The 26,775-nt window shown below is 48.7% G+C and overlaps 7 protein-coding genes across 7 annotated transcripts; 3 read left to right on the forward strand and 4 right to left on the reverse strand.

The window, feature by feature from the left end:
- Positions 1-702: 702 nt before the first annotated feature.
- Positions 703-6,787, reverse strand: FOBCDRAFT_223071 (uncharacterized protein). Its single transcript, XM_031183811.3, has 2 exons — positions 6,259-6,787; positions 703-6,195 (listed from the first exon to the last, which is right to left on the reverse strand). Exons 1-2 carry the CDS (start codon positions 6,320-6,322, stop codon positions 935-937), a joined length of 5,325 nt encoding a protein of 1,774 aa, XP_031039453.2. The 5' UTR covers positions 6,323-6,787; the 3' UTR covers positions 703-934.
- A 1,839-nt stretch (positions 6,788-8,626) lies between these two features.
- FOBCDRAFT_34529 (uncharacterized protein) lies at positions 8,627-9,587 on the forward strand. Its single transcript, XM_031183814.3, has 3 exons — positions 8,627-8,926; positions 8,984-9,031; positions 9,084-9,587. Exons 1-3 carry the CDS (start codon positions 8,807-8,809, stop codon positions 9,267-9,269), a joined length of 354 nt encoding a protein of 117 aa, XP_031039456.1. The 5' UTR covers positions 8,627-8,806; the 3' UTR covers positions 9,270-9,587.
- Positions 9,588-9,606: 19 nt separating this feature from the next.
- On the reverse strand, positions 9,607-10,500 carry FOBCDRAFT_34535 (CST complex subunit Ten1). The gene is made up of 2 exons (XM_031183812.3): positions 10,253-10,500; positions 9,607-10,166 (listed from the first exon to the last, which is right to left on the reverse strand). The coding sequence occupies exons 1-2, from the start codon at positions 10,339-10,341 to the stop codon at positions 9,872-9,874; spliced, it is 384 nt and encodes a 127-aa protein (XP_031039454.2). The 5' UTR covers positions 10,342-10,500; the 3' UTR covers positions 9,607-9,871.
- Positions 10,501-10,681: 181 nt separating this feature from the next.
- FOBCDRAFT_34537 (uncharacterized protein) lies at positions 10,682-11,161 on the forward strand. Its single transcript, XM_054704582.2, has 2 exons — positions 10,682-10,856; positions 10,906-11,161. The coding sequence occupies exons 1-2, from the start codon at positions 10,722-10,724 to the stop codon at positions 11,122-11,124; spliced, it is 354 nt and encodes a 117-aa protein (XP_054560557.1). The 5' UTR covers positions 10,682-10,721; the 3' UTR covers positions 11,125-11,161.
- Positions 11,162-11,197: 36 nt separating this feature from the next.
- FOBCDRAFT_239876 (peptidase family M1-domain-containing protein) lies at positions 11,198-13,219 on the reverse strand (the record flags this gene model as incomplete). Its single annotated transcript, XM_031183815.2, has 5 exons — positions 11,198-11,575; positions 11,626-12,020; positions 12,069-12,175; positions 12,227-12,362; positions 12,418-13,219. 5 exons carry the CDS (start codon positions 13,217-13,219, stop codon positions 11,198-11,200), a joined length of 1,818 nt encoding a protein of 605 aa, XP_031039457.2.
- A 5,511-nt stretch (positions 13,220-18,730) lies between these two features.
- FOBCDRAFT_34548 (Up-regulated during septation-domain-containing protein) lies at positions 18,731-21,566 on the forward strand. The gene is made up of 4 exons (XM_059612145.1): positions 18,731-18,735; positions 18,787-19,093; positions 19,163-19,472; positions 19,526-21,566. The coding sequence occupies exons 2-4, from the start codon at positions 19,013-19,015 to the stop codon at positions 21,169-21,171; spliced, it is 2,037 nt and encodes a 678-aa protein (XP_059464888.1). The 5' UTR covers positions 18,731-18,735; positions 18,787-19,012; the 3' UTR covers positions 21,172-21,566.
- Positions 21,567-22,520: 954 nt separating this feature from the next.
- Positions 22,521-26,429, reverse strand: FOBCDRAFT_223092 (PXA domain-containing protein). Its single transcript, XM_031183822.3, has one exon. The coding sequence runs from the start codon at positions 26,060-26,062 to the stop codon at positions 22,790-22,792; it is 3,273 nt and encodes a 1,090-aa protein (XP_031039464.2). The 5' UTR covers positions 26,063-26,429; the 3' UTR covers positions 22,521-22,789.
- Positions 26,430-26,775: the final 346 nt, after the last annotated feature.

Consider the following 26,775-nt stretch of genomic DNA (forward strand, 5'->3'; position numbering starts at 1 on the left):
TTAGCACTTAAACCCCAAACGTTATAATCTCGGTGCAAGTTCCCATGCCCAGCTTTATACCTCCGTAATCGAATTCTCGAGGAATTCTGGGAGCAGCCCCCCAACTTTTCCTTGCTTCGCCCCGAAGCCGTTTCCCCGAGCATCCCTTGCCTTAAACCAAATTTCTAACTACCTGTGGCAGATGCCCTATTGGTTAACGGAACGGGATGATCTGTTCCGTCCCGGCTCCCGCACTAGAATCACAAAATGTAAGACACTCGAGCCATTCATGCGTTGTCAAGGGTGAATCACCACTGTATTGCTGAGATTACGTATCTTGCAGCCTCTCACTAATTATATCACCTGCACAACTTTGAAAATGCGCTGCATGCATGTTTCACCACGTACAATGCTGTGCATATTGTACTGCGGAAAAACCGTTGCATCATTGCATGTCTTGTGGGTGAACATCACTTGGCTGTGACAAGGAGAGATCCAACATATTTTGCATATCTATAGGAGGTGAACTTTGGTAGCTGTCCTCGGCTCTAATGGTCTTCATGTCGACTGTGTCATATAGCGTGAGCATAATAGAGCCTCTAGTTCACAGTATTGGTCTCCCTTGCATTAGAACCATTGAAGCTCAACGGTATTTGACTTAGCATAGCCTCACAATGGCAGATAGGGGTAACAGCACAGGTATGTACAACATAACATCGGATACTCACTCAGCATTGGCCATTGCACCTGGTTTTGCCTATGGTTCTCAATTGATTCTTTTATCTAAGATGTATCCAAAAATTTAAAGCAAATCTACATGATCGGCGTGCCCTCCTACTCCTGTGGGGGTATAAGTCATCTCATCTAATTCACCATCAAATAGCTACAAAGAAAATCATTTCCCCAAGAGGACGTTGCAAGTCATTACTCTCATAACAAACAGGCTCACCCTGCTCTAGAAATCGCTCCCGGGGTAGGGGCTGGCTATCCCACTTCCGGGGACGCTGTCATTGCTTGACATGTATGTCTGGTCGATTCGGAAGATCCAGTCCATCTTGTCACGCTCGCTCCGTGCTGCGAATAGCCAAGTGTTGTCTGTCCCATAAATGGCAAACACTGCGGACTGCATCCGCTCTGGTAGTCGCTGAAGGCCTGGCCCTCCTGATGAGGCACCAGGTCCACTGCCTGTCCATATAGTAGAGATAACACGGCCTGAAGCAGTTCGTCGATGTCCTGGTGTGAAATCAGTTCCCCCATCCTGACCTTGCGCTCCAGAATCATCGGGGCCCTGAAGCAGGCCCAACACCCCAGGCTGGCTGTCAATACGAGAGTTTCGCAAACTTATGAGCCCAACCTCGTCACCATCAGTAGCAGAGTGCAAATGAAGGTACGGTCGCCGCAGCTCGACGAATCTTTTGACCCAACGAGTCGAGTCGCTGTTCGGAATCATCAAGTACCCGCCTTTCAGAACTTTGGGGTTCTTTGGTACTCGGATAACTGTTGCGATAAGTGTCGGCTGCGCTGGACCGTCTGTCATCAGACCATCTGTTGGAGGTGCCATGTTGGTCGGGCTAAGGATGTTGTTCGATGGATCAGGATATTTCTTCCATAGCTTCAGACACTTTGTCAAAAGATAGGTCTGGTCTTCATCATACTCGGGTTTGAGCAGCGGCTCTTCCACAGTAATTGTTTCTTCCTCCTCGACTTCCGTAGCTTCTGGTGTCTCCGATGAGGCTTCTTCTGTGTCTTCCTTCTTTGGCTCTTCCTTGATAGGCTGGTCCTGTTCATCAACGTGGGGTTCTCTTATTTCACGCTGCTCCAGGTTAGAGAGATCCGTCTCAGGTTGTTGTGCTTCAATGAAGAGTTGAAGTTGAGGTTCGTCTGCGGGAGGTTGCTCCTCGTCATCGAGAGAAGGAGTCTGTGAGGTTTCTGGTGTATCATTAAGCAGGTCATCGTCGCTTGGGATGATCGGCTTTAGCTCTGGGGAAGGTTCAGGCTCGGGTTCTTTTTTCTCAGGCAGGGTGTTTGCTCCATCCAGACCAAGTTTAGCTAAGACAGACTCCGTGACTGACATGTCCGCGGCGCGTCTTTTCTTCTTACGAGCCATGAGGAAATCGCTGACTAGCGACACCCCTCGAGGTGTCCAGCTTGTTAGGTTTTCCTCGCCTTTGACGTAGTCATGTTGGCTATTTAGCCTCCACAGGTCGCCGACTTTCTTGACAGGAGCAGGACGCATGGCAAGAGTGAAAATGCCAGTCGAGGAGCGCACAAAGCGAACATTCTGCCAGAGTGCCGAAAACATTGAGGTCTGCCGCACGAAAGTTCTTGACAGAATCTGCACGCAAACCTTTTGCGAGAACTTCATCGGCTCAGCCAACTTCTCAGAGCTGATCTCCCATGAGATTGTCATTTGAACTCGATACTTATCCTGCGTCACTCGATCAAGCAGTAGTGAGTTGTGCAAGCTGGAATCCCACTGAGCATAGATTGTGAGGCTTTTGGTACCGTTGGCGTTCTCGCGAAAGATCGGGCTCTGGGACAACTTCAGAGAGATATCAGGTTCATTGGCTCCCATGTCAGGTGTCTTCCCAGCCGAGTCAACAAGTCTGATCTTTCCAACGCGAACAGCAGTGACACCACTCCATGGAAGAGCATCGCCAGAACTGTGAGAGATATTAATGCCGATTCTTCGTTGCAACCCCTGATGAAGCTGGAAAGTTCCCGTGTCAAGCTCGCTGGTTTGTGTAACTTCAACGGCGCCATATTCGCCATTCTCGTTCAATTCCATGATTTGAATCCGGGAGAGTAAATCGTGCTTCTCTTGGGTGTAGAATTGTGATTCATTGATTCGGGATGCTTTGGCTTTATCTTCTCTTACAGGCACAGCATCTCGCATATCATCCCAGCTGAGCAGCTTATCCAGATGCATCGTGGAGACCTTGGCGAAGATGGCGACTCTCAAGGTGACATCTTGAGGGGCAAATAGAGGAATGCTCATGCTATGAACACTCTCAAAGCGAATAGGTCCCTCGTCAAAGTCTTTGATCATTTGGGTCGTGGTAATGCCATCCTCTTCAGAGATGCCTGGGATGAAGAGCTGTGCGTGGACTTCTGTGCCTTCTCGCTCAGCAAACCCCACGAGCTCGTGCATGACAACATTGAACTTGAGGGTGTTTGTTGGTGCACGGGCATGTGATGGTTCAAGGGAAAGCTTGATGATACCGACAACATGTGATGTGTAAGGCGATAAGACATCGAGAGTGGAATCTTGAACCCGGCACTCGAAAACTGCCTTCAGTGGCACATCAACCTCGCCCACAAGCGTATATGACGGCATACATGTCTCAACAAACGGGTTATCGAGACTGAGGTGCTGTGCATATTCCGGTTGGTCAAGATACTGGTGCATCTGCCGCATCTGCCTTACGCGGTCATGTAGTTTCTCCAAACTCCATAAATGGACCACGCTGTGCTTATAATCAACCACACGAATGCCAATGCACGGCTTGTGAGCTTCCTCCAGCGCCACATCATCGCCCTCACCAGTAAGGCCATTGAGCACCATATCATAGGACGAACACAAAACATGGCCGACATCAACCGCTGCAAATTGGAAAACGACGTGCTCATCAAGTTCGTGACTCATGACCTGGGCTTCTTTGAGAATGGATGCGTTTTGCAACACCGCCTCAGCCATCTTCACGAAATGTCGGCCTCGCCAAGTCTTAACAGTCTTCTTTGCCATCTCAATCTCTTCTTCTGAGAGGGTCGGGCTCTTCTTTGGCATCTTAAGGGGATCCATCTTTTCGATCTTCTCTTCGAATTGCTTCCGCTGTTGGTTTAGCTGTTTCTGCATGTCTTCCTTCAACTCCTTCAACGCTGCCTCCATCTTGACCTTCTCCTGTTTGATTTCTTCAATCTCGACGTTAGCAGCCTCGGCGCTCTTTAGTTGGTCCTGATACTCTTCTTTCTGTTTCTCCAATTTGCTTTGCAACTCTTCTCGGACCTCTTTCAATCTATCGTCGGGCTCTCCTTGTTTTGGGGTTGAGGGCATTGTCAAAGCGGTATCCAACGAGAAGTTATCCATCGTGCCGTTCGACAGGTACTTATCCCTGATCGGGTAAGAAGACTCCGAATCGTCCCCATCCTCGCGACCATTCACTCGTTCCGCCCTTGCCCTCTGCACATCCTCGAATAAAGCATTGAGCTCTTCGTCAGTAAGACTGGTGAGGTTTTGATCAGATCCAAGAATTGCACCAGCGGCTTCTCGTCTTGCGAGCGACCAATCCGATTCCCTGCCACTTCTCTGGAATATTGATGGAGATTCTGGTCTAGAGATGTCGCCAAATTCGGAGACCCTACTAAATGATCTTTCGTGGCCGGGTCGGGGACTTGGCGAGGGCGAGCCTCGATCCAGTGCCTGGAGCTGGCTAGCTGTGATGGAGTGTCGGAGCAAGCTCTGTGGTCTCTCTGGCACCTCAGCCCGCTCTGCTCTCGCCTCCATAGGGTGATTAAATCGGAAAATATGGAAATCGCCCAGAATAACACGGTAGCCAGAATGAAGTTGTGACGGCTCGGTGATACGCTTTCCGTTGATCATGACCGAAGCACCCTCACTGGGAGTGAGAGTTACAGTCCCATCGGGAGCATTTTCAAAAGTGCAATGATCGTGCAATATCCTGGATCCGTTAAGTCGGATGTTCGCTTGATGATCGGCGTTGGTATCGACATTGCCGACTGTTGTGGTACCAGGCTTAAGGTTGTAAACCAGGCACTCAGCCAGAAGCGGATCGTCGGACAAGTTGACCAAATGCGGCATCTTCTTCGGCGTATGCAGGCCAACGAAACCTTTCTCAATACTGACACCAAGTTCTTCAAGAGCTGCTTCACGTTCTTTGTGAATTTCCTCAGTTTTTAACAGTTTCTCCTCCCATGTCTGATTTAGATCAGTAAGCAGCTTCTCACTCTGGCTCAACTGCTCCGCGATCTCTGCCTTTGAGACCTTCTTCAGAACCCCGTCCGAGCCAGTGATGCTGACCATCTGCTGATCTAGGGGTGTGCCTTCAGGATAAGTCTCTCCGCTAACAAGTCCGCCTCCAGCAGCTCCACCAGGAACAGGACCATTCCCAAGTTTGCTTCTTAATAGCGACAACTCCTCCTTCAACTCTCTGATCATACGGGCATTAGCATCCTCGTTGACAACAGCATGGTTCTTGATTCGCTTAGCGGAGTCGGCATATCGGAGAGTGCTGAGCGTTTCATCAAAATTGATATCAGCGGGACTGACGGCTGCAATCATTGCCGTCATACTGTTACCACCTAGTGAATCTTTCAACAACCACGTCAGGACACTGTCTCGGTAGGGAACTTGACCAGTGCCTTTTTTCTTCTTGCCACCCGTTGACAGGTCAGCCAAAGCGGCAATGACACGACCCAATGTCGACAACGATCGGTTGATCTCAGCGCCCTCTTTCAACCTCGCACCAGTGGCACCAGTTGATGTCGCTCGTTCAGAACCTGCCAAATCTACCAGACTGATCTTAGCAACCTTTTCCATCTCCATCTTTGTGTCGGTATCGTATTTCTTCTGTGTCAACATCAGGGTGAAGACGGCGTGACTTCGACTTGATGTTTGGTTCATATTGGTTGCGGCGACCGTTCGGGCCTTGTTTCCTTCATCCATGAGATGTTCAATTTCCTGGAATTCGTTGACTGCAAGCTTGGCAAGATCTTCAACATAGGGACCTGTGGAGGGATGTTCTCGGACTTTGAGGTTGCCCTTGGTCGATGGGTTGAGTAGATCTCGGACACGTTCGTTGTAGATCTCGAGATAAGAGACTTCGACTGTGCATTTCGTTGTTTTATCCTTCTTTAGCTCATCGATCCTTTTGAACATATCCTGGCAAATCAAGGGAACGATCCCTATTTCCTTCCCATAGCCCATCATAGAATATGATTTTCCTGAACCGGTTTGGCCATAAGCGAAGATACAGTTGTTGTAACCTTGGAATGCATTGTCGAGAAGGGGCTGTCCCAGATCGTCGAAGAGGTTCGATTGGCCAGCGTAATTGGGGTCGTCTTTGTTGAATGACCAGTACGAACGATCGAATGCAAAGGCTTTTGGTCCTCCATCTTTCACGCCTTTCCCTTCAGGTGCGGTAATCACCGTCTGGTTCCCTTTCATCTCAACAATACATTTTGCACCTCTTTCGATTTCTGCATCCCATTTCAGCACCGCTCTTTACCTATTCAAGCCCAAACCGGTGAGCGCCTACTTACCTCTGCTATTGAAAGGTCGACATCTCACCACCACCTTGATATTTCCTCCGCCTGCGGGCGGCATGGCTGGCGATTTGTCTAGGGGACCCAAGTCGGTCCCCTCTGGACAAAAGCTTGGTTGTTGAGAATGCGCGGGATTTGGAAGGGGATCAGGGCTGTCCCCAACACGATATATACCGGTAGCTTATAGTTTATTGTAACGGCATGTGGCTCCACGGTGTAGTCGCCGTCCGAAACTTCAGCGCATTGTCTCGTCGGTAGGTATCGCTACGTAAGGGGGTTGACCGTCCCTTGAGGCACGGGCTAAGAGGTACGTATCCAGAAATGACGACAGTGTCGGATTTGGTATCGCTATTCAAGGTTTCGACAGGGGCTCGCTGTGGATAAAGGTCGTCTCGCTGGAGCTATCTTCCTGGGAGCTGAGCTGCAAGAATGCTTGCCTGTTCGTTGTCGAGGACGAGTGAATACCTTGCGATGGTTGCTTGTCAACAAATTTGGTGGGCGCGGTCGGAGGTCGCGCAGCAAGCTGCTTGGTCCAAGTCCCGTGCTTTGATTGGCAGCTGATGCATTGGCAGGGGATCTGGGGTTGTTAGTAGAAGCTGGAGTGGGATTCACGTGGAAGCGACTCCAATCTTGTTGAAGGCACACTAACTGCCGAGCATTAACCGCAAGCCAGCGATCATCCCGTCTTCGTCAGCTGTTGAAACAGTTGCGTCTGTACACAATGCCAATGGGTTTGACGGTGTTGATTTCATGAAACTCGTGGTCTTCATGTTTTCCCCAATTCGTTTCGCTTTTCGGTTCAGCCTTTGATGTTGACTTCCGCCTCTACTTTCGCTTCTGCTCCTGTTCCCCGCGCTTCATTTGTGGATCACGTCCATGCACCAGCCATGGCATTCATTGACAAATTCGACGTCTCAAACTATGCAGACCTTGAAATTGTCAACTTTTTGTTCAACTCCACGTTAGTTGTAATTCTCTAATGGTTTAATTCAGCGATACAGGCGAAAACGGACTTGCGTGCCTATAAAGAGAAACATGGAACATTTAAGAACCCTGTGGCGCGCTTCATCAATAATTCCAAAGCCGATGAACCCGTTCTTCATCGTGAGATTGAGTGTCTTGCTTGGCGAACACTGCCCTCATTATTGCCAGCAGCTAAGACCTCTTCGTCTCGCTACTCCGGAAGTTGGGGCATATGGACCGAAATGAAAATGACTCACAGAGACATCTCGCTTGCAAACGCAATCCTTGAAACACCTTCGAACTCATGTACGAGTACGGAGTCCCTTACATAGGTCTCTCTATTGCGTTTACCTGACTAAGAATCCCTCATACGGCTTGTAACCACAGATTCAATGAGGGAAACTCGAGACATATCCAGGACGCCGCGACGCTTAACAGAATCCAGGATCAGCCATGTTATTTCTCCTGATAATTCTTTTCAAATTAAGGCCAAGGGACTGACGATAGCAATTGGTATCTGATGCTCGCTCGCCTGCAACATCATTCAAGAATGATGATTAACTGAAGCTCCAAAAGGCCATGGCGTCAGAAGTAAAACCAACGAATGAAGAGTGAACTTGTATCATTAAGGTTTTCGAGTGCAAATCGCAACATTGCGACTAGGACAAGGGTTTGAGGATCTCCAATTGACATTTGCAGCGAAGCAGTTCGCCTTAGAGCAGATCATCTGGATCCAACGGCATGGTCGTGCTAGCACGCTTTGAAAAAGAACAAAATTACTTGGCTTTTGACAGTTTCGAGAAAGAGAATGGGGTTCTGTGTCGCTTACAAGATCGGCAACCCGAAGACTTATTGGTCAAGTGGCTTTGCGTGCCGTTGCCCCTAGATCAAGAGATGCACATGGCGCTTACTTCACCCAATGAGTCTCACGATCGTTTAAAGCTTGAGTTGTGGTAAGCGCAGATCTGGGTTCGCCTGAATAGAGCATGACTTTTGTCGACGTGATCAGCCTTATAGACATCCACCACAACCCCCATATTCACTTGTTCACACACGTATTTAAGGAGTAATAAAGTCTGGATTCAACAAGCGTCTTTTCAATTCCCTCCACACGGCGTTACTGGCACCAGATGCACCCATTCGATATTTGCCACGCTGGCAGGGCGGACGCTGGACGCCGCTCACCAATGACCAACCACACCTGATTCGCCTCACTTTCAAAGGCTCACGGCGTATGGCAGGGGTTTCCTGCCATATTGGTTCCGGTTACAAGGAGCGACAAAAAACACATGCAGCAAATCAAATCTGGGTACCCCTTGAAGACCTTCAAATTCTTGTTGGGGATATCATCCTGTGGAGCGGTGAGCATAGTCACACGCAAAAGATTAACATACCTTGGGTTCGCATACATTAGCATGAAAGGTACCCTCTAACCGTCAGGCACATCGTAACCATATCTTGTAACTTAGCAGGCTGTGCCAAATTTGGATAAATACCCTCCCTTGACCCAGTTCATACCACTTTATCCTTCCCAGCCTGTCTCGATATTCGTAGGTTCCTCAGTAGAATCGGTTGTGCGACCATGTCCTCTTCAATGAACAAATACTGGATCCCGCATCAAGACATTCACAGAAAAGTCATCACTCAAGAACTCCAGTATTATCTAGGACCCCAGGCTACAGTTCGCCCATACACGTTGGAGGTATCTCTTTGTCAAGCTAGCCCAACGGCTATCCTTTGCTCATGAATTCGAACGTAGGGAGAGGATGGTTTCCTCATCACCACTCCCGGATCCTGCTTGACAGATGTTGGTCGCTGCTGGTTTGCAAAAACGTCCTCAGTTGGTTGACATTTGATAGGAACAAATCGATGATATTTGCCGAAAGTCGAAAGATCTGTGGGATCGACAGGCCGCAGCCAAGGTCCAACAGAATCCCGAGAAGTTGCTGAAACGACCGTTACACCAGCCTGTCATTGTTTCGAGAGGGTCTTCCAGAGACTCTCATCGACGTTACCACGACCGACGCCGGCAAGATGATGATTGAGCCCCAGCATGACTCAGCAGTTAAAACCGTGTTACCTCTCCACCTCTCCAGTACCCCGAGGGAAGCCTGACAGATACCTGTGGGGGAGTTTTCTGCATATCGAGGGCTGGCAGCTGCAGCCATCACCCCAGACTTTGAGGCCCGTGAAACAATTTGTGTTGGAATGCTAGAGTGCGGTGAAGCAAAGGGTTGCTGGCTGCAAATAGCCATGAAGCAGAAGCTGTCCGGTGCCCAATATAGATATGTGGAGGATGAGATACCCAATTGAGTCAAATTAAGCAAGTGTCATGGTGGTTGCCATGTCTGTCCACAGATGCGGTGCCATCTGGCATGATTCCAACCCAACAGAAACCATTTGAGTGCAGATACTGCCCAAATTACATTTGTTTTGGGCATGTAGCAGGTCGAGCTGGAGCTGCACAAAAGTACAAGGAGTGGAGTTGTCAAATTCGGGACCCGGCTCGTGTTCCAATCGGATTTTAAGTTATATGCTGCCATGCTTGTGTGATCGTGCGCAAGTTTAGGTAAATAGCGATGAATCAAAGTTGGATCTGATAATCCCACAGTTTGTTGGTTGCATGCGCTACATGCCTCATGCTAATTCATTTGGAATCGAGAAGCTTTTCGTACTTCTGAAGGTCCATGGGACCAGTTGACCAGAGGACTATCGCTTGCACACACACCTGTTTCGACTCTTGGTATGGTTGTTTCTTATCACGAGTCATCTTTTGCTCTGTGATATACCCTATCACGTTGACAAACTCGCCGACACTTGTTTGCTCAGCTGTGAGGGATTCTAGAAGCAGGTTGACATCCACCACAGCAGTGGCATTGCTATCTCTTGGATAAAGATGACTGAGGAAGAGACAGGCCGAAGAGGTTGAGTAAGAAGTGACGCTATCTTGTGTTAGCCAACAGTACTTGCCGTGAATGAATGTGTGAGCAAGCACACAAAGAGTGAAAACAACGTTCACCGGTCATACCATCCGAGGAATCTGACTTTGTCACCGATAGGTACAGCAGGGAGATTTGACAGCAAGTGAAGCTGAGAAGAAACTGGGCCCCGCGACATGCCCGTTGCGCGTGGCTACTGGGGGCCTTGCCAGGGGATTTTGAGGCCCGAAAGATGTGATTATGCTGCAGCTCCAGAAGAAATCCCTCAAAATCAAATCTACTGGTGACGTAAAGGATATGGGGTAGTGAAGAGGTTTAATGGAGGTTGAAGATGCAGTTTACGTTTGATGTTGACTTCACGTGAAATGGGACACGGAAAGCTATGTGTACAGTGCAAATCTTCCAAGCCTTGGTTATTGTTCTACATGATACAGGCAATACAGTGTGAATTCGCACTAACCTCATGTACCCTATATCACCAGCGCTTAGGTTTTTCTGGTGGGGGTTCAACCACATCTCTTTTCTTCATCCAGTCACGTATCGGTCGATTCTACCAGAATGTCTGTCGAATCACCTCCAAGGTTCATTTACAAAATTGTCCCATCGCCGCCTGGTGACCCTTTTCCTAAGGAACACCCCTTATCTGAACTTGACCAGAATGATGGCTTTGTTCATCTGAGCACGTCCACTCAAGTGAGCGCTTTTCGTAGACGGTGCTACTGTTCACTGATGAAGGTTACAGGTACCCAAGACCGCAGACTTGTTCTTTAGTAGATCATCCTTACTTTGGGTCATCAAACTTGAATTCAAGCAGTTTGCTGATTCCATCAGATGGGAGGGCGGTTTCCCCCATCTGTATGGTAATTTCGGGGCTGAAAATGTCGACTCAACTGTAAAATTTGTTCGTGAAGAGAGTCAAACATGGGGTGAAGTGATGGCAAAATCAGAATGGCTGGATTGAATCTGTTCTTTTATTTTGTGAGGAGTGGGCTTCTAGGGACTGTCCCTCCGTCTGTCTGCTGATAATCACATATCTAAAGGCCGAGATCCTTCTCGACCATACCCTTACAAATGGGGTGGTAAAAGTCCTTGTTCTTTTCGAATGTTTGCAATGCCAGCTGTCTATCCACCTTGTTGAGGGCGCGGAACAAAGGGCGCACAAACTTCATTCGACCAACTCGTCCAAGCAGAGTGGCGGTGTCTTGGTAGATGGCAGAATCATGAGCTTTGAGAGCAATTAGATAGTATGCTGACAAAATCTCGACATTCTTAGACGACAAGAAATCGTAAGTTTTGCCCATGAGCTGCGCTCGGTCTGCGCTCAGCTCACCGGACTGCTGCACCTCAGCCAAGAAGACAAGTTTCTGGTTGGCAGTGAAGTTCTCAAGATCCTTGGCGCTTGGTGTAAAGTTCTGATAAAACGTCAGCGTAGAAATACCACACCATAGACGGCGGAACTTACAGCGTCTTTCCACTTAGTTGCGAGGTCGTAGCACTGGCTTGCCAATGTAGTGTCGAACTCAGGCTTAGGGGGTAGACCGGGCGTGTAGAATTTCTCCTCCCAGTTGATCTCGGCGACATTCTTGGAGATCTTTTCATCTCCGATGTTGTTAAAGAAGTCGAGGAAAGTTTGTTTGAACTCGAAGGAGTCGAGAGACTTGCCAGACCACTTGGTGAAGTAGAAAGGAATGAACTTGTCAAAGTTCTCTCGACCAACAACGCCCTCTAGGTAGTAGAGGAAGTGGAAGCCCTTTTCGTACGCGACGGTACTATAGACATCCTCAGGGTCAACACCCTCGTGCTTTATGATAAGTTTGGTGTATTCATGGTCCTCGCCGAAGAGTTCCACAGCATCCTCTGTGATATGGTCAGCCGAAGTCTCAATGACAATATGGTGTTACGCACCAAGAGCTTTCCATCCGATAATGGAAGAGAAATCAAACTCGGCATCACCGTGGATGGCTGCTTGAATACGACGCTCAAGGTACATCGTCCAACCCTCATTTAGCCAGCTGAACCTCATTAGCATCGCCACTTCAGGCGATTGGTCATCTTGAACTTACAAATGTTCCCAGCTGGCATTGGAAACCAGGTTACCACTCCAGCTATGGCTCAATTCGTGGGCAATGACGTCCACATTTTGACGATCACCACTGATGATAGTAGGCGTAGCAAACGTGTAGATGGGATTCTCCATACCTAGAGTCATATGCGTCAATTGTTTTGTTGCTTTTTGACTCATAGCAAAACTTACCTCCATATGGGAAGCTTGGGGGTAAGACCAGCACGTTATAAGCTCCCCACTTGTAGGGGAAAACGAGCTTCTCTGCCACTTCCATGAACTTCTCCATATCACGCTCCAGCTCCCATTTGCATTCTTCCAGCTCATTGGGACCTGTGGCGACAATACTTCGAGGGCCAATAGGCGCAGTCGCAATATCGCCAGAAGCTACGGCGAAGAGATAAGAAGGGATAGGGACCTTTTGCTCAAACTCATAGAGTTTCTCTTCGCCAGGTGTGGCACTATGGTCTCCCACAGGAACACCACTCGCAACAACTGGCAGAGAAGAAGTGAGCTTGAAGGTGAAAGTGGATTTCACATCAGGGGTGTCCTGGCACGGGAAAATAGATCGGGCATTGATAGCCTGACATTGAGAGAACATATACGGGTGCTTCTTGTTCGAGGTCTGGGCAGGAGTAAGCCACTGCAGAGCAGTGCATTTGCTCGTTGTCTCGAGGTCAATTGCGACATCAATCAGTTCACCCTTTGCAACTCCGCCTGGCACATAGATGTGAAGAGGGGCGCCGAGGGGTGCATTATACTCTTTCAGTTCCCACTTGGGCTCTGTTGAGTTGATACGGATGGTAGAAATATCCACATATCGAGAGTCAAGAATGATCTCGTTGCTCTCTTTATCGGTCTGTGACTCAAGCTGAAGAATAACCGAACCTTTGAGCGCCTTCTCCTCAAAGTCGATCTTGAAGCTAGCAGTCGTATGGCGAGTTCGCCAAGCGCTATAGTTGGAGAGAGTGCTGGGATCACGATTGGCCGCCATATTGAATGTTGCGAATGTTCGTCTTAGATTGCGATTGTGGGTGATTTTGTCTTGACAAGTTCGCAGAATGGCAGGTTTCTTGAGTAACGAGAACCACGACATGAGGGTCTGTCGAATCGCCAATGACACAGCTTTATTCCAGTGGGCTCAGTGAGGTATGACAACAAGGCGTTTCCATTCAGATTCCTCTTCTAGAACATCACGTGAGATGACCCGCGCAGTAGACCAGCCACCTTCCAAAAGGCGTATCAAACATGAAAGATAGTGGCTTTCTCTCAAAGGGACTTTTGTATGCGAACTGCCTTAGGTCCATTTACGACACCGCATTGAAACAAATCGATCCAGCAGTTCAGTCAAGTGATGCCGGCCGTGTTTATGAGTTAGGTAACTTTATCTTCAGGTCCGGTCACGTGCAACAGACCTCAGGTAAATGAAATCCATAATCGAAAATGGTCTCCATCGGGAATTGGCATGACATTCAATTGCCTGTAACACGGGATGTCAGGCTGAATACGGGGTAGAAATCACGATTTTCCCACCAGAAATGTCTCTCACGACTGACTATTGAGTCCAGATTCCCATTGTAATTAGAAAAGCCTGGCTGTCTTCACAAAGACATTCTTACCATTATCATTCGTGGCCCAAGATGCCGACAGATATCTATAACCAACTATAGCCAGCGCTGTTTATCCCCAGTAACGGGCTATGGGACTAGGAAGCTTAGGCTCGGTAACAGGCTTGGCACACCTGAACAGGGCTATCATGGAAGTCAGAGGCGAGAGAAAACGTCCGGAAAAGAGAAACTCTGATATCCGTTCTAATTATATCTCAAAGCAAACACAGCACCAGCCAAAGCTTGTGTAGAAGACGATAGGTCCGAAGCTCTCACCATTATACACCCTTATTCTGGAATACATAGTGTTTTAGAGAAGAGACACATAGAACGAGCAACTGCTGTGACTGCAAGGCTAAGACTAGTGTTTTGCATGAGTGGGAGCTATTGATACGGTTTTTCAATTCGTATCCCCTGGCCTGGAAAACGAATTCGACTTTAGGGTCCAATCGGGCTAGACCAGCCGTTGATGGGAGCTAGGTTTTCGAGAATATTTCTGTCCTAACGGTCAAATTGCCACGATATCGAAGGTAATATTTGGGCAGATATTGTCATCTCCGAGCCATGACAGGTTCTCCGATGTACCGGTATTTTAGAAGGAGCAAAATTGAGGGTCCTTCATAATCCTTGGCCAACCTTGGACAAGGGATCATTAAGGGTACTGAGGCCCTCACCATACAATACTTGGAAGTCTCTTGTCTCTAGAGAGAGAAGCAGGCTCCAACCTTTGTCATAAACAAGGCTATGACTTCAACTCTGCTCACTTGATCAAGGTTGCCACTTCGCGATAGCGGAGTCTTTCCCAGGCTAGGCTGGGGACACTCCGTATAGGACGCCATGACGGCACTGAAGAAGTCTTTGGAGTCGAAACTCCCTGGCAGACTACTTGGCGCTGCTGCAGGAGGCGTCATGGTGAGGGAGCAAATATCACCCCACGAAACCACCAAACCGCAAGCGAGCCTGGGCCGGGTCTGCGGTGGCAACGGTGCGAGTTGACGGGTGGGGGATCCCAGCTGTTGATTTAATGCAGGGGACGTGCAGAAGCAGTGGAGGCTTAGATTCTTGCAAGCTATCCTAGGTAGCCCTGTTTAGTAGCTTCTACCCTGGTCTTAACATGCGGGTGCTATCGAGTTGAGTAAACATGGGCATTGCTACTCAACGTCTTGAGCTTGACGAAACCGGCTTTTACATGAAGCGGTCTTAGAAAGAGTAAGAGGTAGGGTTGCCACGCTGCCAAGCCTCCGTATGTGTTGAAGACGTGCAAGTGATTGATTGATCAGCGAAGATCTTCGCAACATCATCCAACGACGAGGCCTCATTCTTGTTTGAAACATGCTCTTCATTGACCGAGCTGAATGATTCCGATAGGTCCATTGTGGCTATCTATCTACTATGTTTGTTTGCCTGCAGGTGCAGTATCAATACTCTGATATACCCAAAAGATCATAACATAGAGTAGATCTAATGTCCCATCACTGAGTTGGTGCATATGTTATCTATAGGCAAATGCCTTGATGTTACCTACGAAGTCAATGCCCATTGTAATTATCTGTAACCGAGGCCTTAGACAGGAGAATGAAACCGACTAGTCGTGTGCGAGATGATATCTAACTACAATGTGGTCAATGATCCGCGATATCTAAGTTGGCATGTAGGGCTGCACCTAACTTTCACTTCCACGTGTTCTACCCTGGGCACATATGTGAAGCGCCACAAAGTCACCCAGACGGCTGGATGTCTTAATTATTCAGCTCTAATGGGTTGGGCAAAGGGATCACTTGGGCAGGAAAAGATCCGGACCAACTACTGAAGGTCTATGGACGCCATCTCCCCTGTCGTTTGACGCTGTCCTTACCCGATTGTTCAGATATGTGTTCCTGAATAGGATGCCATGTTGAAGCTTGTTTCATGTCGGGGGGCTGGGCGAGTCTGGTTTGCCTCATGGCTTGGCTTGAATCACTGACGAACCATATCAGACATGCAGGATCTTGTGCTATTGCGCAGGGATAGCTGAAGGGCAGATGTGACGGGAATACCCAATGCCTCGAAACCGATATTGTTGCTTCAGATAACAACGGTGCCGCCCAGACGGGTGAACAAGAACACCGTTGGTTGGCTGATACTTTTTTCAACAAGGACCAATGTCAATTTGTCTCGTTCACGTCCCGCACTTGCCTTTAGAATACGACCTTACAGTGAGTATAATCATGGCACGGGCTTTTATGATCAATGAGTAAGGCAAATGATCTTCACCCAGTGACAGCTGAAACTGACACTGGAGGTTTGAACACAGACCAATACTGGCCGTTGTTGACTCAAGACACCTATCATTTTTGCTTTACGATCGCTCACCTTGATGAAAAAATTCACCTGTACGAACATGGGTGGTTCAATTGGAAACACCGGCGTTGAGGATGTGTGCCTGGATCTGAGACCTTCTAAAACCATCAGCAAGGGTGATATGTTCTAATTGACCCTTGACCGGGTGGATAACCCGGACCGACCGCAAGCACGGGACAGAACAAGGGGCCCATGCTTTCTGGCAGCTCAACATAAGCGAGCTCAGCTATGAGAATTGAAAAAGGCACAGCGCCGTAGATCAAAGATGGTTCATGGTGAGGGGATGGTGCAACGGCTTCAAGATGTTACAGTGCAGTGGACCAGTCCCTCGAGATGGCATATCAAGTCATTGTATAGCTATATGGACGATAATATTGTCCTTTATAGCGTCGTCCGGATAATACAGTAGTAAAGGATATGCATATCTGAAATGATCAATGTCTAGTCACTTGATCAATAGCAGTGAACCAAGAATGTAGGAGATTCGTCATGTATGGTTATAACTTACCGATGGACAAAACAACCCGCTCCGGATACGAAATGAATGACTAGCTCCAGAAGCGGTTATGTTTCAAGAGGCAACACGAGTTCACAATATACTATAGGTAAGGTTATTTAAATATTCCGGCCAGGGTTGCATGTAGAATTTCGGCGGACAGTGGAAAGAGGAAACGAAGCGGGAAAAGCAAAGAACAAAAAAGGGTAAGGTACCTAGCTATGTAAGACTGAATGACGTACAATGCAGTTGAGAAACTTTAGGAAACACCGGAAACATACCATATGCAATATGCAATATGCAATATGCAGCAGTCCACACTTGTCAGCATGTTTCGAGACGTTGCCAAAAAAACCTTTGTAAGTAGTGCCGGGGGATGGGACGAAGGGTCTTCATCTTGGCCGGAGGTCACTGTAGTATTGTCCCTATTCTCAAATACTACGGCCATTGTCGATCGACTCTCTGTAGATCAAGCGGGAATTCTCTGCTCGCCCTAGTTCTAGTGGACGTTGCATCCGGGTTTTGCGTTTAAGTGATCAACGTTGCCTTTTGTCGGGGATAAGGCCACCATTGGTATCCTTGCAGCCGTTGGAGGGAGAACAAAAGCAAAGAAAGTCGTGCTCTGGCCAAAAGAAAAAGAAAAAAACTCAAAAAAAATCTATCATTTCGTCAAGTCGTCATATTCATGTGATATCCCTATTATGCATACTACAATTATATGACGGACAAAGGAGCCTTGACTATCAAAATCTTAATATGGTGGGGGCAACATGTTCTGCAATGGGTACTATTAAAATGATAGCTACGAAAACAAGACGGCATGTAGCGGCATCTTTGCAATATGTGACACGAGACAACTGGAAAACTCTAAGAGTAGTATTCGGATCCTATCATACAGAGACGCGTTAATGATATAACATCGGATAGTCGACTATCCGCACCGCACGTGAGGGAACATGAATAATGAAGCCTTCAACTGTGATAAGCAACATGATGATATAGTTGCAGTGCAGGTTGAGCTTACTCGTGCAATAGCTGCAATTGGCTCATGCCAGATTGGTTTTCGAAACTCTATCCTCCTTGGAGACATCTGCTGTAACCATAGAACATGTCGAGCGAAGCAACCCAATGGCACCGTTAGCCCGTGGGGCGTGCCTCCCGTCCGTTTTGACCTCTCCTTCCAGATTTGATACGTGATGGAAACTGAAACACGCCTTCCACGGGGAATGTCTCTGTTTGTAAAAAGCCACTACCCAACTTGGAAGGACTGATGCATTGGGCTTTCGTCTTTCCCTTGTGGCAAGATATATTCATCAAAAATTTCTCCCTCCTTTTCCTTTCCTCTCGCTTGTTGAACTTGTTAGTCTTAACCACATCACCATGATAGACAATCGCACGAGCCACAGTTATTCATTTCTTCGTGGACGATGATTGATGGGAAGTTTCCGCCTTTGCTTTGGGAGCTGCGCTGCCAAGACTCTCCGGCTCAACTGGTCACAATACGTCTAGGGTCTGATCTCTGTCCGTCATGGTGGAGAAGACACCCTTGTCCCGGTTCCGCTAACGTAGCAGCCGAGGTTGGGTCCAGGGGCAGTATGAGACATGGGTTGTTGACTAAGGAGTTCTAGGGAGTCCGGGAAGTGATGGAGGGCAACCAAAGAGCAAAACCGCCGAACGAGGCGTCGAGTAAAAACCGTTGGCAGCCACAAAAACAACTTCAAATTTCTGACAGGCCCTGTTGATCTATTCCTTTTTGCGAACCCACCCCGAGCCTGGTTGACAAAGTTTAGGCCGTCCTGTGTCTTGCGGGGAGCATGGACCATCCGTCATGAACCATGACCTTCGTCTGCTCGTCAACTTCACCTTAGCTCCTGGTCCCGCGCGCCCCAGACCTCTTTGTGCTCCTATCCCATGCTGATATCAACTATTTTGGATGTCTCTAGTCTCTGGGGGCGTGACACCATATCCTTCAGGCGGGGCCATGAGTTCTGACCAGGATTCAGGCCCAGGGCCTGATATCCCATCATGGATTGTCCAGAACAAGGGGTTGATCGAGGCTGCTCTCCGGTAAGTGCATGTCCAACCACAAATGAAGAAAGCTAACCGGAGAGCTCACAGCTTGGCGCAGAAGCAATGTCTGGGATCCCTTCCACAGCTAGAACTGTTATATACCATCTGTCCCAGGAATCCGAAACACTTAAACCGGACCAGTATTTGTTGTGCTTCATGCTATAGCTTATTGCTCTCATCTCCACGGTAGTGTCATCTCGCCGTGGCAATTAATCTCTGACACCCTCCTACTTCCCATTGTGGCAGCCCGATCTGGTAGCATTGTTTCGACGCAATGGCTCATATTGCCAAGTGCCTCGTCGATATCGACACCACCTATATAACCAAGCAGGCTTCGCAGTCACCCAACGACTCGGTATGAACGTCCTCCCTGTGTTTCACTATCCTCTTATTTAACCCGAGCTTACCTATGCTTTCTTTCCAGAAATTGTCACCGTTACCTCCACAGGAGAAAACATTTACTTGGAGAATGCAACAACCTGATCCGTCGAAGAAGTATCAACTTTTTCCAAAGGAGAGGAAATTGCCCGTCCTCAACAGCAGCAAAGCGGTAGACCCGGATAAGGCAACCATGGGACCTTCAATTACAGCAAGTGATAAGACAGACAACCAGCAGACAACACTCAATGGCTTGAAGAAGCGGTTGAATCAACACAGCCTGGCTCGACGACGCAAAATCAGTGTGCCTGAAGTTGGACCTATGACAACCGTTCAGGAGCTTTCAATGGACTCTCGTAAGTCACATGCTTGGCAAAGGTTGTCGGATTCTAGACTAATATCCTTATAGCAACAATTCCTGGTCGCCCACCTTTCCACGAGCGCTCCATTAGCGCACCTGGCAATTCGTCCAGAAACTACCATCTTACCGATACTTTTCTTTTTGCATCGAGCGATGACGAGGGCCCCGATCCTCAGGCTTCGATGAAGGGTGAGACCGAGGCGGATTCTAGAGGTGCAACTCCAACTTCACCAAGACACCTGGCCCCTTTGGTCATCCCTAGACGAGGAGGACAGTCGCCTTTACTCCGTCGCCAACAGTCGTTGAACTGCTTCCCTGTAAAGAACGAGCCTCTTCGACGGGGTCGCACCAGCGAGTCATCTCCCCAAAGTTGCACCTCTTTCACACCGAACTCTTCCATGCCCGATCTTACAACACCAAAGTCCGCATCGACAGGCTCAACAACTCCCATCCCAGTGTCTGCACCACTCATGGAGCCTCAAGCTGAATCCCCTCAGCTTTCTGATGGACGTTATACCCCTCCTGTTGATTCAATTCGGGCAGGACACCGAAGAGGTGGCTCAGAATCTTCAGTGATGGACAGAGGTCGTCCTAGGAAGAGGCGTGATCAGCGCACCAACAACGGACCGATCATCCAGAGGACAGAATCGAAGAGTAGGATTACTTCAGAACAAAAGGCCTTTGAGAAACTGCCAGTTGGTGTGAAGCATACGGAGGCTTTAGAGAAAATTGAAATGCCAGAACTTGCGTTGCTTCAGAAGCAAGCTTTTGAACAGGTCGGGCGCTTCGAGGTTCTGAGGGCCGAAGACGTTGAGGCGCTCTCAAAGGAACTCCGCCATTTGGACGAGAAGACCGAGTACCTTCGCCGCACTTACACTGCACTTCGCTCGGGTCGCAAAAATCTCCACTCTCGCATTTGCCAGTACCTGCGTTCGCCTCGCGTGGCCAAGTTCAGCAACGAGTCTATGCTGAAGCAGGAAGAGGCACTTACCGAGCTGGATGCCTCCATTGACGACTGGGTGAACAAGCTGGAGCAGGCTGAGAACAGACGTACTCGTGTTCGCCAGAAGTTGCTCGAACACGTTGCTGCAGCTGCTTGTCTCCCTCTTGGCGGACCAAGCATGACACGTGAGCCTGTAGTGAGTGGCCCATCCTCATCTGGCATTGGCAATATCTCAACCCCACCTCGGAGCCCTTCGAAAGAGACCGCTATCTCACCTCGTACTGCCAGTTCACCTTCTCCTCAACGTGTTGTGGCTCAAGTTCCTAGCACCATCCTGGAACAGCCTATGATCGAGGAAGAGGCTACGAAAGAAAGCGCTGATCGCGTGACCAGCACCGGATCTCTGAATCGCTCTGATGTGGAGAGCATTCGCATCTATGCCGGTGACGACGTTTACGCTCTGTTAGCCGATGTTGAGGATGAAATTACCAAGATGGGCAAGCAGCCGGTGTACGAGCCTACCCCCCCAAACAACCTGATCGAAACAAAACGCATTGAACTTCACCGTCAGAGAAGCCACGAGCTACTCAACGGACTTTCCGGGGAAGCCCACGCAATGAAGAAACGGGACTTCTCTGAATGCCGAGCCATTTCTCCTCTTGCATCTCCACCAACCTCATCTGCCACCAAACAAAACGAACAGACGGAAGATGACCTGCCTCTACTGACGAATGTTGTCTATCGACCTTGATGAGTTTCAACATATCTCTGATATTTACCACCATAGTCCTGCCAAAACTGTATCGCATTTCAACGATTCACGGCCAAACCATTTACAATCCTTTGATACCCCTACGGCATTTTCTACATCTTTTTGCATATTTGCGCTACGTCTACTCATGACATTTTACGGCTGCAACAGCATATTATGCATTCATTGTTTTATTATGTATCATCATAGGGCGCAAGCTGGAGGCTTCTGTCATTTTTCACTGTATTCCCTTCCTTGAACTGCGTTCACTTCTTTTTATTGTGTCAATGCACTGTTAGTTTGTTGCATATACCACCCTACCATAGTACTAAGCTTAGTGCCTTCATAATGATATTATCTTTGCATGTTTTCTGCCAAGGCGCTTTCAATGTAACTCCCTATCTTCTCCTCTTTAAAGTAAGGACGGAAGAAACCCGTGATGTGATCAAAGAGGCATGTAGTATCGAAGCGATTCTTTGTGGGCTTGCGATACAATGGGGAGATGTGGGCATAGACAAGGGTATTATGCAACCTTTGGGGGTTGTCCGTACCAAGATGGCAAGGAGACATGCATGGTACGTACTATGCATACGCCTTTAATTGCCAAGCAACTTTAGGTTTTAGAAATTGAGCCTGCAGGATCGTCGGCTATAACAAGATGATATGTGATAGTGTTGAAGGCCAGATGTGACAGACTGAAGGCCAAACAAACCATGCATCCTGCAAAAGCAACCAGTTTCCTCGAATCTAACTCATGTTAGAAGCTGACCGAGATATTAATTACGAAGACGTATAATGACCTATGGAACTGATGCTCAAGGCCAAATAAGTAGATGTGGTACTTTGGGTGCTCCTGTGATCCAGCCCGCGGCTACCGCCAAACATATCGTTTATGCCTCTATTCCTGTTGTTGTCATCCACACTCCCCTGTATACCGTTCATCCCAAACCCCTACTTCCCTGCAGGTCTTCTTTTTCCTCTCCACGTGCAAACCAAGTGAGCGGTCAATCATCGACAATTATCGTACGATATGGTTTATTACGCCTCTAGTTCATCTGCGATATGCCGAACATCGCCCCCCTTTAAGCACGCAGTGGAGAGGACCAGTCGGAAATTAGTGAAGGACCATCATCGGAAAACGATCTGCACCTTTCGGAAACAAGGGCTATTCTTTGTAAAGCTCATAATGTGGATACACTCGATGTTGTGATTATACGGAGGTCGAATTATCCGTGGAGTGATCCTTTTTGAGTTTTCTTCGCGGATGCTTCAACGACGGTGGAATGGGGACTTGGCCGGAACGCATGTTGCAGTCTCTTGGCGTTCGGATGCAATGACGCTCGGCTCGAGTCAGTTGAACTCGTTTGTAGGTATTCCATATTAATAACGACGGAGACCATCTAGGTCTTCTCGTCTGCGTATCTATCATTACAAGATGCTCGCCCCTTGTGCAATAACGAAGAGTACCATCGATTCCTTTGCTCCATTCCGTTGCCAGTTGTTGTCCCTTCAAAATTCGTACATTCCACCATGCACTTCGTGAGATGAGCCAGCCCCCGAATGCACCAAACACCATTCATGTTGTCCTATCACATTAAATATTACTCGTACCAACTCTCTAGTGCGTCACAATTCGAACAACCTGTAAGATCAGGCCAAAGAGGAGCCCTCTTGCCACCTCCTCAATCTGCAGACAGTCAAAGACTCGGCCGAGTGCTTCGCCTGTCGCCGCCTGGCCCATGACACCCATCAGAGCAGCTGGAAGGCCACTCTGAATTAGCAGTCGGCGGGCTTTGACGCGGAGCTTCTCTTTCTCATCGGCTGTAAGCTCAGCTGGCCAGCCCGCGAGCTCCTGCTCTGTTGGCATCATGTTTTCTCGTATCTTGCGAAGCTGTTCCGCGATGCCTGAATCCGATGTATTGGCGTCAATGACGGATTTCTGAATCAATGACTGCACAGTCAAGAGAGACGGGTTGCCAGGACGCAGGAGGAAGGATTTTGCAGCCGTTAGAAGAGTACGTCGAATATTCCACGCCGATGACAGAGTGTACATCTCGTTGATGACAGCGAACAGGAGCTCAACCGCAACACGAGTCTCGGGCTCTGATAGAGGGGTATACTGTTTACCAGGCTTCAAAGACGCCCTCTTGCCGTCAGTCACCGAAGGGGGAGGTGTTGGGATTTGCTGGGAGCCTTTGCGGTCCTGCTGTCCCTTTCCACTCTGCATATCAATATTGCCTTCAGGCAAACCATAGTCGTCCGCGATCTGATCGGGGGGAGGCGGAAGTTTTGTGAAGTCGAGGCTAACAGCTGATGGGGATCGCAGCTGAGCAAGGCTAGGTGCACGGCTATGCTCCCGACTAGGAAGAGCACTCGCCGACGCTGAAGCAGACTCTTTACATTCCGAACGGCTGGTGCGAATATCCGCATCCGACTCACTTTGTGACTGATAACTAGGACGACGCTCCATGGGTGGCATTTTCCCTGGCTGCAATGATACAATAGACGAGCGTTGGCTGTCCATGCTGTCTCTCGCAGAGCGGACGGGAGATCTTACACCGCTTAGCTGGCTGGGAGGTGTCGAGATCGAAAGTCGGCTAGAGTTAGCCGTTAGATCTACTGACTGGGTAGATTTCCTGCTAAGACCAGAAAATGTACTTCCAAAAACTCCAGTGACACCACCCACGAGACTCTTGCCACCCTCCATAGCACCCTTGGGCCCTGATGTCAGGGCGTCCAACATACCCTTGCCCATGGTTTCCCAACCAAAGCCTGCTTTGGATTCGCTGTGGGTATGCCCCTTTGACTTTTCGAGAAATCGTTTCATGCCCTCGCTTTCGGCTAAGCTCTGGTACCAACAAGCATCTCGAAGGTACCTCTCTAGTTCACCGCGCAGAGATTCACGAGTGTGAAGCTTCCAGTCAGGCAAGTCTTTATGAAGCTCGGTGAAAGCAGTTGCACCAGAAATGTTGGCAATTCGTCTGAGGATTTCATGCAGGGTTTCAAAATCTGCATATCTTCGTACGATCATCCATCCAGGATACGCAGTAGCTGACGGCTCAACCTGCACCCAGTAGTCCCAGTTAGGTTTGCTGCGAATTCTATTTGGCTCGCCAGGGGTATCATCGTGGAGAGTTATCGTGGCATTGTGAAGGGTCAGAGGAGCTTTTTTAGGGGCATCCTCTTCTCCTTCGTCTGTTACTTGTCCTGGTGGTACAATTTGATCGAAGCTAGTGAAGCGAGTGCCGTCGGATCGACGAGGGGACGACTCGGGGCTGGAGGAATCCATTGGTGATCGAGGTGTGACAGGAGTTTGGACAATGTCACTCTTTGATGAGAACCCTTCCGTTGATGTCGCCGATGGTAGAGACACATCACGTTTCGTAGCAGCTGAAAGATCTGGCGCACCAGACAACCGTTTTTCAGCATTGTTTGAATCCTTCGGTGAATCATGAAAAGAAACCACCGACGCGCGTTTTCGTCGTGCTTCTTCTTCGGCAATCATTTCGTTCATGCGTTTCATCTCTTGCATGGCTTCATCCATCTCTTCCTCCGCCTTGCTCAGCTTCTTCTTGTGGCCAAGGGGTTCCTTGCGTCGAGCCCTTTCCGTCTCCAAAGAACTTCGCCCTGGCTTGGCGATCCCAACGTTTCCGACATTTCCATCCAAATCCGCAAAGACGTTAGTTGCCGCCACGCTCGATTCTGGGGCTCGCTGCATGCCAACATCGATAGCCTGATTTAGGTTTGGTTCACCAGCTTCTAGCAAGTATACGATCCACCCGTTAATCCAATCGGCTTGACTGCAGGTATGTAGTGTCTTTTCAAGAACCGAGTTCGCGAGGATCTCACGCAAGAAAACCCGGGCAGGATCGCAGTTGTACGAGTTTCGGTCCAGGAAACCAAGAAGGTCCTCGGCCACCATTTTGAATTTTGACGCTTGCTGACGTTGATTCAAGAGATTGGCCAAATGGCAGTCCGGGTTAGATGCCAGGTAGTTGTAAACGGCGTCAGCAGCAGTCATGCTACTATCTGGAGGAAGTTCGGAGAAAGCGGATGCGAGCTCAGACATGAACACGATGATAATGGAGGACGAGTTGGTAAGAAGATCGAGAAAGGCATCCGCAGGTCGCTTTCGGCTCAGGTGGCTAGAAACGGAGAGAAGGTAAGATGTGAGCGTCTTGCGACACGCCAAAGGAAACGAGTGGTCAGTCGGAACAATCGGACTGTACCACCACTTAACATAGTCCCTGACAATAGCATCAACAAGACCCCCAAGTGCCTCACGGGTCTCTGGACGGAACTCGTCGAAATTCTTAAGAGCCGGCTCTTCATCATCGCTGCTGTCTTCGCGCTTCTCTCCTGCCTGATTGTTCTTGGCCTCTAGAAGCCGATCTATAACGTCGATCCCTCGCTCTCCTCGCACAGCTTTAGCGAGCTCTGGGTTACGCGCTTCCCACGAAATGAATCCGGCAACTCCGCCCAAAGCGCCGATTAGAACGAGACCCAAACGTCCCATAGTGAAGTATGTGAAAGCAGCAAAACCAACTGCGACGCCGGCGAGTGACTCTGGAGTCGCTGTAGCAAAGAAGTGTATGACTTTTGCAATTGGAGTACCATCTTCAGTTGCAGTTCTTGTATTGGTCGTTTCGGTTCTCGTAGTATTCGTAATGGGGCTGTCAGAGTTCATTGCGTCGTTTGTTGTAGTCATCTTGTTAGCAAGATCATTTGCATCCGATGGCTTGTCTGTTAACAGCGGCTTGTCGTCGTCTTGTGTCTGTGAAAGTGTAGGCAACGGCGAGCCATTGAGTGCTATAGCCTTCGGCTTTGGCGGGTTCGTAAGGGAAGCACCTGGTTGAGGCGCATTCTGGTTGGGGAATGCGGTTGAACTCATGGGGAATGGAAGGCTGTCTAGGATTGTTTCGGTACACAACCCAGATGTTGTAGCTCTCCTAACGAACGAAGACACTGGAACCGAGGCGAACTCCCGTAAGCATAGCCAGTGGAAATAGAGAGTTTAATGAGAAACGTGAAGAAAAGTGAAACCGAGAGCAAAAGGAGCAAAACAGTAGACTAGATAAAAGTAGGGAATGAAATGAAGGAATCGTGCAAGGTTTGGAATTTGTCTGGAACGCTGGGGGTAATGGATATGGCCGAATTACAGCAGGCGCAGTGTAGGTGGTACAGTACAATAGCTGGTGTCGCGTGTCTAAGGTGCCAGGTGGGCTTTTTTAGCCTCAAATTGCCGAGCATTGGAATTGCTTGTCTTCAAGTCTTCAGGGGTCATGGCCCCTAAACCCCAGGGTAGGGCTGCGACCAAGTACTGAAGAGAAAGCTTGATAAAATAGGTTGTGAGAGGGCGTGCTGATTTCATCCTAACTTTGTTCGAATCTTTCTATCACCCAAAATCGAGGTATCAAGTTCATGCTGGTGCGGTCCGTGTCACAAAATAGTGGGCTTCAACTGCCATCGTGCACTAAAAACGGCAACAAAGTCTAATGCTGCCCCTGATTTATCTCCACTGTAGAGTTACGGCGTCCAATCTTTCTTGTGTGATGTCTTGTTTCGTTTGATTAACCTTGCCAGGTTTATGTACCCTAGGCCGCC

This window comes from Fusarium oxysporum, chromosome V (assembly GCF_013085055.1).
Source record: "Fusarium oxysporum Fo47 chromosome V, complete sequence".
NCBI lineage: Eukaryota > Fungi > Ascomycota > Sordariomycetes > Hypocreales > Nectriaceae > Fusarium > Fusarium oxysporum.